General features: G+C 40.6%; 1 protein-coding gene across 1 annotated transcript in view; it reads left to right on the top strand.

Moving 5' to 3' along the window:
• Nucleotides 1-11,703, top strand: part of LOC147795235 (E3 ubiquitin-protein ligase TRIM33-like) — a 29,983-nt gene extending 18,280 nt beyond the window's left edge. Inside the window, exons 2-4 of the mRNA XM_087132178.1 lie at nt 3,263-4,979; nt 7,685-7,793; nt 11,091-11,703. Of these exons, the coding sequence (XP_086988304.1) occupies nt 4,910-4,979; nt 7,685-7,793; nt 11,091-11,151 (240 nt within the window). The 5' untranslated portion in view covers nt 3,263-4,909 and the 3' untranslated portion in view covers nt 11,152-11,703. The remainder of the gene's footprint in view (nt 1-3,262; nt 4,980-7,684; nt 7,794-11,090) is intronic.
• Nucleotides 11,704-12,100: the final 397 nt, after the last annotated feature.

A 12,100-nucleotide genomic window follows, 5' to 3' on the forward strand; every position in this document is an offset into this window, starting at 1 on the left:
CAATTAATTAATTCAAGTCGTTCTTGAACATTCCCTCTTTGGTGTGGTTTCGATTTGGCCTTGAAAATTAGGAAATGCTTTTACCTTGAGAAAGACAGCAGGAAAACATCCGAAGAGAAGCTAATTGATCAAATGTTGTCAACTTAGTTAACAAGGAATTTGGCAGTGCTACTTTTGCAATTAAAGGTCTCATTTTGAGCCTTGGTTTTTTTCGAGCATTTACTTAGAAATATAAAAAAAACTTTAGAAATCTTTCACTTTTGATAGTCCACAGCACAGAAGGAGGTTTCACGAAAAGTCATATCACTGTGATGACCTTAATTACTGTGCTTGCAGAAAATGAATGCAGGGGTGAAGACTATGAACTCGTTCGGGATGTCGAGGAAACACGCCATGTCTTCATCTACCGGAATACCAAAAAAGTACATGACGGAATTAGTGCTTCTAGATAAGTTTATCCGTTTATCTAAACTTGACAAATGAACTCTGGACGGACACATCTAGATGGGTATCTGTGCCCATGACACTAAAACAATACTGCAAAACGTGTAACGTGTGGTTCTGGGACGTAACTGGGTTGAGTCATGCTCGTTTGCTTTAGGAATCTCGCTTGTTGGCGCACTTATTGTTCGAGGGTGTGTTTGTAACAATAACTATTATGAGCGTGAATAGGGGTGGTGGATGACCAGGAGGAACAGAGAAAGGGACATGGCTCAGGACTGGTGTTCCTCAGCCATTCCGATAAAATTAGATTTCAATGGACCCGTGCTCCCTTTGAAATTCGGTGGTATTATCATCGTCTCTTTCGGTAGGTTAACAGAGATTGCATATTTTTTTCCATTTTTTATGAAGTCTATTATAACATGAGCAAAATACTGGACGTATGAATGTATATGTAGGCAGGTTGCTCCTCTATTCTATTCTAACTGAAATGAGAGAATGTCGAAAGCTCATCAATAAACTATAAACTGCATCTTTAAAGACAATAGCATGAAAATCAAACCTGCATTGCATCTGTCCATTTTCTTTGAAAGCAACACTAAACGTTAATGCATACTATTGAGTTGCCTATGAGGTATCTACCGCTAATTGAGCTTAACCCATTCACTTTTTTTGAAGTCGTACGGTTCCATTTTTCTCCTTTTTTCCGGACAATCATTCTCCGGGCCATTTTTCAACATCGTAAGACAAATGAACTTGAAAGTTGGTATGAACATCAAATTTGATAATTTTAATCTTTAACATCCGTAAGAATACCTCGTCTTGCTTTTTGCAGCCAGTAATAGATTAAATTAATTTAGGTTTTCATTTCTGTTGTTTATCTAACCACCATGCAAGCTGACATGAAACTGATGAAAAGCATGCACTGGATAACGTAACTGAAACTTTGTCCTGATTGCCTCCGGGAGCATGCATTTTGTTGAAAATCAAAAAGAAAATGATGCTTGGATATCCACACTCCTGCTAAATCCACCCTGTAAACACAAGAACAAAGTGAATTTGATGAAAAGCACCCGTGTTTTGTTAATTTCCAACGTTAAGTTTCTTATGTGCAAAATCGATCACTTCATCCGCACTGGTCCAGCATGATTTTCACCAAGTAACGAACACAACCCTTCACTGCATGCATGCTGTAGCTGTATTCACCCATGAATTGGAAACTTCACGTGTAACACGTATAACTGCATGACTAGATTAGAAGGTTGACAAACATACACGCAACGTCATGTAATCTGATGCATAATTACATGACGTTGCGTGTATGTTTGTCACTCAATTTTCCCGTAATACACGTATTTCCCAAACGGAAAGATAGCATTCCTGGGACGTCCATTGCAGATGTAAAAGCTTCCAGCGACTTGCTTTCCTGTCACATTACTCCAACGTTACACTGCAAAAACTGTTTCGGCCAGGAAACACTTTTTTCTGAACACGTTGTTGTTGTCAGTTTGTAAACATGGTTAGGTGGTACATGTGTTTAAGGTTTTGATGGACATAGTGATCAGCCACTGACATTGAGACTGAATGTTTAGCATCTAAACATGCATACAAAGTGACAACGAAGTTGTGTTCACTTCCCAAACACAGTTTTTCAGCATAAAAACTCTCCACCTTAATTAACGTTCTCTTTTCGTGCTTGTTATCCCAACTGCATTTACCCCTCAATCACCTGACATTTCTTGATCACACGAATGTCTCCGTCTTATTTAATTAAAGTAGGCCTATACCTTCGTCTCTTAATTTTTTCCTCTGAGGAGATCATGAGCCTTTTTACTTTTTTGGGCACAAAACAGTCTGGCGATTTTTCTAAGGCCCATTCCATATTTTCAAAAAATGTATTTCCTGTTTTTTCCAAACAGGATTTACACCCGTTACATACACTGTTTTTGAAGGATCTGTTTAAAACGAGGTCTTGCATCCAGTGTGGCAACGAATTACGAAGTTTTGACTGGAATATGGTAGTTTGTGGTTCCAGTTAAATCGTAGTATGTTGAACTAAAATAATCAAGATACCAAAGCCCAGAACAACCGATTTAAGTGCTTGAATACATAAGCTGCTTAAAGTCAAATTATTTAAATTCAGCGCAAAATTACTCTGACGCGATCTATGTATGCATTTCTCTCAAACTACTCAAAACCAAGATACCAGTTTTTGCGCTAACTTGACGACATTCAATCAACTTTGACTCAAAAAGTGTATTTCCAGAATCGTTATCATGAAAAGGTACTACAAAGGAGATGAAAACATATTCACAACGGTGTGACTTCACCAGTATAATTTGATTTTGAAGCAATGCATAAATTTCACGCGGAAGCCTTTGTGGAACACAATTTACACAGGCAAATATGTCTTTGGGCTTTATTGAAACCTTTGAAGTTTGGTGATAGTCTGAAAAGTAGGAGCAAAATGAACTAAAAACAATTATACAGTCTCTTTGGCCATCAACGTTTCCGATAAGCCATCACAATTCCCCATCATCGCAAGGGACATTGTTCATTTTCTGACTGCGCAAAAGCACTAGAATGCGACACTATAGTTTCGGCTGTACAGATTTCGTAGCCAAACTGTAGAAAGTGAGGAGAAAACATAGACGTCTCCTTAAAATATAAGATGACATGGCCAGACATATTCGCTCTGAGACTTTGGGGGAAGGAAAAAATGTTACTGCTTTTTTTTCCTCGTTGCGAACGCTGGCTCTCCTTGTGTCTATCAGTCCAATGTTACCAAGCTCTACCTACTTGGGTTGTACCCGGAATCCAGTCCCTTGGCAGGAGGACAGACCGCTATATACCTGCTATCGAACCAGCAGTGACGGATGTCAACGACAATCCTGATATTCTACCGGGTTACGAGATTGTTGCCATACCAAGGGATACTCAGGTAAGATATCGGTCTTTCGCAATAACGGCTGACGATAACCGTTTTTGTGGCCGTTGTTAAATGAACATTGACTCTTTTTAGATTGGAACGACATATAAAAGAAATTGCTTTCAGCAAAATACTTCAGCGGTTCAAATCAATCCGCATGAACATGTCTCAGTCTGAGAGGGTGAATGCTCCATATGTAAGCCAATAGAAGTCACCATTTTGTATTTTTTCCACGATGCAATAGTGATAAAATCGCCGGCATGTTGAATGGAGTCCTTTCCGTTTTTGTGGGTTCTTACTTCTGACTGAGAGGAAATAACGATATAGGGGATAAAGAAAATATTTTGACAAGGCAAGGAGGGGTGTAGAAACGTTAATAAGTTTCAATCCGTTACATAAAGCCTCTACTCATACCTGTCTTTTGTTGCTGTTCGCTGAATACCAAAGGTGCATGGACCTTTTTGTTTGCATGGAATGTCTCATTCCGTATTTAAGGCCTTGTAGCGGGCTGCTCGGCCTCGGTCAGTGTCAGTTATGGTGAACGTGCGTGAGCACAGTTTGAAGACCGCACCCCTATTCCGATGATTGTATACATTGCTGCTGCTGGGATCTGCCTGTGGGCTGCCGGAGGTGGTTGGTTTTCGTAGCAACTGGGGTCCGTGCTAGTGTGGCAATGCTGTTTAGGGGGTGCAGCCTTGATGGCTGTGCTCACCGTTCTGCACCGACCGGGCAGTGGTCTTTATTTTTCATACAAGAAAGGGTAAGTTAAAGTCTTGTAATAGTGATTTCCTTTGCTTGACTGAGTTGTGTGTCTGTAAAACTTTAATGTTTTTGTGCATGGCTATCTTATTAATTTTGTTTTTCTTAGCATGGCTGTTTCTAATTTCGCTAATGCAGGCCCATTGTTTGTTTCATGTGGTGTATTTTGTTAATTAAAATAATGTAAATGATTTTATGCATTGACCAATTGTTGTGCATGTTTTCTGTGTTTGTGTTGGCAACCTCTGGTTTGTACGAAATCTTTTTCTGATTACCAGTTATGGTGATTAGTATGTGCATTTCCCTTGGCGCAGTATGACTTAATGACTTTTTCCCCTTAAAATGTATGTCTTCAGTTCTGAGCAGAATGATTCAAACAAAACGCACAACTACAAAGGCTGAAGGCATGTACACGCCCTGTACCGTTTTCATCCAAAGACAGACTCAACTGTCCGGGTATCGTACGTCATAAGAGACAATTTTTCATTACTTCAAATTCTAAGATCATATTTCCTTTTCAAATCATTTGAATTTTAACAATAACAAGCCTAACAATAACACTGTAAATGGTAGAAAATTGTTTTTTTTTTTACCATGGTAACACATTTTGTATTGTGTTGTACACAAGGTTGTATAAGTTTTAATAATTAAATTGATCAAGGCCTCAAAGAGCAAAGTAACGACGAAGCATGGAGTTTGATGGGTTTTTTTTGTCCAGTGCAATAGTGGCAAAGCTATGTACCGAGAGCTCTTCAACAAAGGCACTACGGTACCAAGGTCATGGTGATTGGAGGAGGCCCCAGATACCGAACCTACAGCACAAGCTTCGCACTACTGGAACCTTATTCAGGTAGAAATCTTTGACATAATTTTCCATGTTATCAAACGAGACTATGATTCTGCTTTCAACGGGATTCATTGCGTTTCTATCCGATCAAGCTTTTACAGTGAGGTTTTGGCTGAATAGTAATCATGTCATAGTTTTCTTTGGTTTGCTTTGACTTCAGAGTGTTGTCGTCTCCCTTCATTCTCTTCGTCTTTTGGTTTTGTCTTTTTATTTTAGCTATTTACATGACTTTTTCGTTTTCTGCGTAGTACACATGGATTTTACTGGATGCGTTGGTGGATAAGCCTGGCAAACTACAAATTATTAATTATTAATTAAGGTCATTCTTACAAAACCTTGCAATTCTTTTCAATTACCGCAAAGTTTGAGAAGCTTGGGCAAACCGTTCGTTTCTGTAATTAAATCCAGAAAACATCTACTTCCTTTTGCATCCATTCTGTGTTTTGTTAAGATATCGAACGGTGCTGGCTCACCAAAGCTGTTAACTCGATCACTGTTCCCACAGTTCTTCCGTCTGTATCCACCATGGACAAAGCTTAATGTTGCCAAGTTGGCTCTCATTAAAGGGTTTGGCTGAAAGAAAGTGGCAAAGATTTACAAGTCTGTTCCTGTGTTTCATTGGTACGTCTACTATAGACTACTGTAGCTCCTGTAAAACCAATAAAGGTTTGAGATTGACCCCTTTGGAGATAATTATTCCCCTATGCGAAAAGACAGTAAGAAATTCAGGCATCGACAAAGTTTTTTCTTGTTCACTATGGCCAGAGCAGTTTATTGTCAGATCAGCTAAGTTTTCTGGTCTCGGCGATCCGCAAATACACAACAGTTTCGACCATAAATGTAATCTCCAATCGTAGCAATTCGCGAAACCCCCAACATAATACCAACCATGGAAGTCTATTTCCGGCCGTTGCGATCGGCGAAATTTAACCAACTTCCACAACTGTTTCTGGTCGTTGCGATCCGCGAAACAACAATCTATAGCATTATTATTATTCATAACCCTCCGGTAGTTGCGATCCGCGAAGCTGAAAACTTAAGTGGTTGTACGTCATCATTGTCGCCTGTTAATTTCTCTCAAGTCGTTGCAACCAGCGCAACACCATGACATTCAGCACAGCCAAAACAAGGTCTCAATCCCTGCATTGTACTTGGCGTGAAATAAAAGAGTGTAGAAACCAATACCTTACATCGAGTCCATCTATGTATCCAATTAATTCCCCATTACATTCACGGTCGACTGATCGAAAATATCACAATTTTATCCAAAATTGTGCCTCTTCAAAAAGTCAAACTTACTATGGACGGTTGCAAAACTAATTGGCTACGTTTTATATACCGCTTGAGTTTAACTGATTCCCTGAAACGAGTGAACGTGATGCGAGTGTACTGGGCAGGAGGGCGAATTTGCCAAGTAGGTGACTCAGTAGAGCCGATCAAAAGCACACAATCTTGGGGAGTGCTATTGACAAATCCACCGCGGACCGGCCGCAATAAAGCGCCAAAATCAACGTACTCGCCATTCCAAGTTTTTGCTTGAGTCTGCTTGGGTATTCCAGCCCCAGTTTGTCAAACGCTCGTCAAAGGTGGGCGGTCATGTGCATGAGACAAGGATGGCACAACACTAACAGACATAGACGAAATCAAAGGCATGGCCGGCGGAGTAGTGCTCACACTGGCACTATAATTAGTAGTGGCAGGACCGCTGACAGACAAAAACAGCTAATAACTGTGGTCATTCCCAACTGAAGAAAACAGACTTTTTAAAACATGGAAAAACCGACTGTCCGCCCTTTTTTTGTCACAGACATTTGCTGGAATTCCACCAAGACGCCAAAGAAGCAGGGATCGAGGTGATAGCCTCAGAGGCCTTCATTGAAAATCCCACCACGCAAGTGGAAAACCTCAAGCTACAGAATCAAATTGACACCCGTGGCACGTTTCCATTAATTTATTATCAGGGGCGTAGCGACCGTGGTGCTCGGGGGGTTGCGGCACTCCCCAATAATTAATTCGAGTTGGCAAATAGCTCGTCGGTCGGCAAGTAAATCCAAAATTGGCACATAAACGATATAAGTTGTCGGTATTTCCCCTGTGGCATGAAATATAGCTCACTTCGTGAATTTTACGCAACACGAAGTCAGCAAATTGACGCTGGCACACCCCGAAGGAAAATGCCTTTGCTTCTCTACTGTTTATAATGTGCCATATTTGAGATCATAATCATAAACCAGTTCACTAATTAATTGTAATTTATCCACACATGCGCTTAAATGGCAAGTGAAGGCAATAAGCTTGAGCGGCCCATGGAAAATGTGCAGGGGCACAAATTTAAATGTCGTTTTCTCTTTAGCTTCTGCACTTGTTTCACTTTTGTCTTTGGAAAAAAAATGAATTCATTAGTGAACTGGTCTATTTCTCTGATTTCCGTCAGATAAAGCAAAATACAAGTAGAAACAACATATTTCTTACGATATGCATAGGTCCGGTTTTATACCTTTTTGTAACTTTAACTACAAAGAATAGACCAATAAATTAAATGTGTAGATGTCTGTGTCAAGCAAGTGATTTAAAATCTGTCTTGTATTCTGCTGCATTCTGCTTAAATTTCATCTAGAATTACTGAAGTTCGGTGCATGGTAATGCCTAGAATATGTTTTCCTTTCTTGCCAACTACACAGTCGCTTAATGTTTCACTCTATATCCAGGGGCTCGCATCATCGTCTCTGAGTTCTATGACAGCACGGCGAGGAGAGTTTTCTGTGAGGCCTACCACCAGAAGATGTACGGGTGCCAAATACGTGTGGATGGTTTCAGGTATATAATTATATCACTGAAGGATATTAACAATCAAGTCCAGAGTGATGCAGTGCCAGAAAGTGATAACAAAGCACTAGAATCGACGGGCTACTGAAATTCCATTGCCCTTTGCAGACCTACAAGGCATATGAATATGCAATAGGCCTACCAACAATAATCCTTTATAATTATTGTTTTACGAGATTTACAGTCATTTCAATGATTCCTTGCGCACAGAGAATCAGATTAGCAACATCATCAATCAAACCAATACGCCTTTGAGAAGGTATATCGCGACCGTCTATTTAGATATAGGTTTTCCCGCACAGTCAACTTTTTAAAATTGGCGCTCCAATTAACGTCAGGCTCATTCAATTTAGCGAAAAATTGATTGACGATCCAGATCAACATTCAATCAGCCAAAATAATCGTTCAATTTAACTCCTTGAGCAAGCGATTGCAAACTTCTGTTAAACAGCAAAGTTTGAGTCGCTATTCAGTTCAGAAAACCCCAAGAACAGAAGTCAAATTCGCACGATCACTCTGTGGTGACTCGTAATTAGCCAGACGATTTCATGAACAGGTAAGCATTTCTCTTATCCGTGCGATTTTTTCATCGAAATCTAATTTACAAATTTGAAATATTTTATGCTGGACTAATTTATTCAAATTACATCATGAAGAAGAGGGGTTTCACTCGCAGAAAAAAAATCTCTCTCAGTACACTAATCTCACCTTGATGGGAGAACCTCTTGTCTATAATGTATGTATTTATTTCTGCTTAAAACGAGAAAAAGAAATGATCAAATTTTTATCTGGCTAAATGATTGTTAAAACAATGACCAAATACTCAATCTTTTCAGCAGTAATCTTGTAATTTGTATTTTTCCTGCTTATAAAAAGGACAAATTGGTTTCGTGTAATCCGAAATTTTCTACTTCAAAAAAACAACTCGATATTATCCCCATACGCATTTAACAGAACAAAAGTATACAAGTACAAGTTAAATGAAAAGGTTGGGGATAATAAAGATCCAGAGCAAATATCGCTGGCGATCAAGATGTCTCTGGAACTGTACACGTATCATAATTATACAGAAACTCTATCTCTTCTCCAATACTTAGGGTACGTATACTTTGAAAATCTAACATTGCGAATATGAGTGCCCATTGACGGTTATGAAAGTAAAATTCGGGTAGGAATCCACCTCCCAGTCACCCAGGGCGAAATTGAGTGACGCATGTGCATCGCGAAATTGAATGATAGTGTTAATACCAAACTAAATTCTTGACAGTGCATGATTGGACGTCCACAAACGAAACTGAATGCGCAAAGTTTCGAAACTCAACCATGCAGGGGAGTAACGGGCTTCGAGAAATCGCTCGAATGTAAATGCACTTTCATGAATTTGAATGCTGTTTTAACTAATTCGGCCGGGAAAAACTAGTATATCAAACACGCTGCTTTATTGTAGCAGCACCCCTCGGTGTAATTTATGATAAAATTTTAGAGGACTAAAGACGGTCAGAGTTTACACCTGTAGGAGCGTTAAGCATTTTGAGTGACCACCCTTAAACTATATACTAAGATGAACTTTCTTTCCAGGAATCCTGAACCTGCACACTTTGCTCGTGTCAGACGATTCAATTGACTGTTCATTGGACCAACTGACGGATGTCGTGATAGGTCACTTTGGCATTGCCCCGCTCAGCTTACCTCCAGATTCTCGACAAGCACAGATTCTGTCAGGATTGGCGAGTCCAAGAAATTTAACTCTTTTATTGTTATGGAGCACGGAAGTCTGAAGTCATTTAGAACCAGGATGTGTAGGCAAAGAATGGACGGTACGCGCGCGTCTTGGTTCATGGGCTAATTCTCGTGCTAATGCATTTTACACAAAAGTCATGTATTGTGCTTGTGACGTAATGACTTTGGTATTTAATAAGATTGGTCCTGTAAGTCCCACCCTTATACTCCCACGAAAAACTTGAGTAATTGTGCTCACTAGCACAGTGGACTTGCCTCCATGGCGCTCATTACCAAAATAGCGTGCGCAAGATTTTCATCTAGCAACGGCATACCAACAGGCTATGTCTAATTGGTATGCGTTGTAAAATTTCATTCATATAAATAACTGGGATAGGTCTCATTTCATATTGGCTATGTCTGATTTCGTGCGCTCTGATATTGCAAAATGAGGCGTTTTCTTCGTTAACAGATTAAACGACAAATCCAAATTACATGTATCGTTTCATTTTTCAGTATAGCATTGAATTTGTGGCCTGCCTAAACAAGTAATGAAAATAAAATGATTTTATTTTTCACCTGAAAAATTGAGTGTAACCGAATTTGATCAATATCTATTAAAAATGCCGAGTTTTCCTGGTTATAAAATTGGATTCATATAAACTAGAAGACTGTCTTATAGATGCACTCAAAAACTGGAAAGCCGCAGGATAAACGTGTATGTAAAATCAGTTTCAATTTGAACCAAATTTTCGCATCAAATTGTGTGAATTATCACATTATCTCAAAAATTATGTCCGAATAAAACTTAACTTAAGTAAAACGTGTGTGTAACTGTTCGTGATACCGTGTTTAGATCCTCCTGGAATTTATTCATGCTTCTACACTTTGGTATTTTACGAGGTCAGTCGTTGAAAAATTCTGCGCTATAACGTCATCTGCTTACACTAAAAACCGCTGTTGTCGCTTTGAAATTAAAGTGCGCATGCGACCTTGTAGTGAACGTTGTCTCTATGGGGCGTGAACACACATGTTGACGCATTCGCCTTAAAACGCACGTGTACGAATGCAAACCTTTGTACGCGTTTGTTCGATAATATATGTGATTCGTGGAGAGTAACGGGGGCGGCTATATGAGGAGCGAAAAGGTGAAGCGATAAGTGAAGCGATGGGGAGAGTTGCCGTGAAACGGCAAACTTTTGTTTCATGGCGTCTTCCCTCCTGAACATGTGTTTGCCTTGTGGCACGTGCTTCGACTGAACTGCGCATGTACACTTGTATTCCTCAGTATGTGACATTTACCCGATTGCATAAAATTTCCTTGCAGAGTAACACTACCAACAGTCCAAAATGGTCACGATCCTGAATGCACTTATGTTCTATTTTTAGCCTGGCTCGAGCTTTTACAATTAGAAACCCGGAAATAGCTCATACGACAAGACCTTCCAATCTTCTGGTTCATGCACTAACCAGTTTATTTCTCGACCAGTGTTGTCTGACAATCTGTCGCCAATAGATTACACCAGTTCTACGGATTTGATCGTTGGGCCATTTTCCAACCACCCACAGGTTCTTGGAAAGGTTCAAAGAGCCTGTTGGTTCAGACAATCTGGAATCCTTGCAAGGTTGAGATGGCATTCAGCTATGACATCATATGGACTGCTGCCCCATCTCCACAAGGCTAAAAAGCAACTTGTCAGTTTAGGTAAGTCCATATTCTGCTGTTAGTTACGACGCTGTTATATTTTGGTTTTCACACGGTTGCTTGAGCTGCTCGTTTGGAGAGGCCGTATCATTTCTCGGGTTTCAGAGCCCTCAGTCCTTCCTGAAGATATTTCAATACTTCAGTGGTTGTCCCCTAGCCTCTACAGCTCGTAAAACCCGCAAAAAGTGCACCACCATAGCGAGGGGGCCTCATTTCCCAGGCTATCCTGATTTTAGGTGGGGGAGGGGCTCGCCACGTGTCAGCCAAGCCACATCACCCCCACCACCAAAATAATACTTCAAAGATAGCCGAAGCCGGCCTCAGACAAGTTTCTGATGGCTGTCCCTGATAAAAAACATTCCACTGCCTGGCCCAGCCACGGTTTTTGTAAATAACCCACTGTGTAAACACAGGGGACCCCTTAGCACACGTTTCCATGGGATTTGGCTGGAGGCCGACTGGAATTTTTTCAGGCAAGGGGAGGCCAGGTTAAGTGACTAAACCACGTTTCTCAGCATAAACCGGGGCTGGTTCTGGTATATGGACGTAAAAAAATCCAAACACACACACCCTAATAACTCCAGTGGCCTCTCCGGGAGATGCCGTTCCCTCTACCCACCCTGCGACGCGTTCTCAAGGTCAAACCTACACGGTTACTGGGACGGCCTTTTTCGTTGAGTCCATTGCATTTTTCCGGTTTGCAGAGCCCTGAGTCCGTCCTGAAGGTATATTAATGCTTTAGAGGTTGTTCCACAGCCTCTACAATTCTTACAAACCACCAAAACCCACCAAACCTACATCACAGTACCGCGGGGGGGGGCGTTTTCCCAGGCTAACCGGCTTTGAAGTGGGGGGCCCCCTTGCCACACGCCAG

This window comes from Acanthaster planci, unplaced genomic scaffold (genome assembly GCF_054643075.1).
Source record: "Acanthaster planci isolate LZ-2023a unplaced genomic scaffold, COTS_SCS Contig115, whole genome shotgun sequence".
Lineage (NCBI taxonomy): Eukaryota > Metazoa > Echinodermata > Asteroidea > Valvatida > Acanthasteridae > Acanthaster > Acanthaster planci.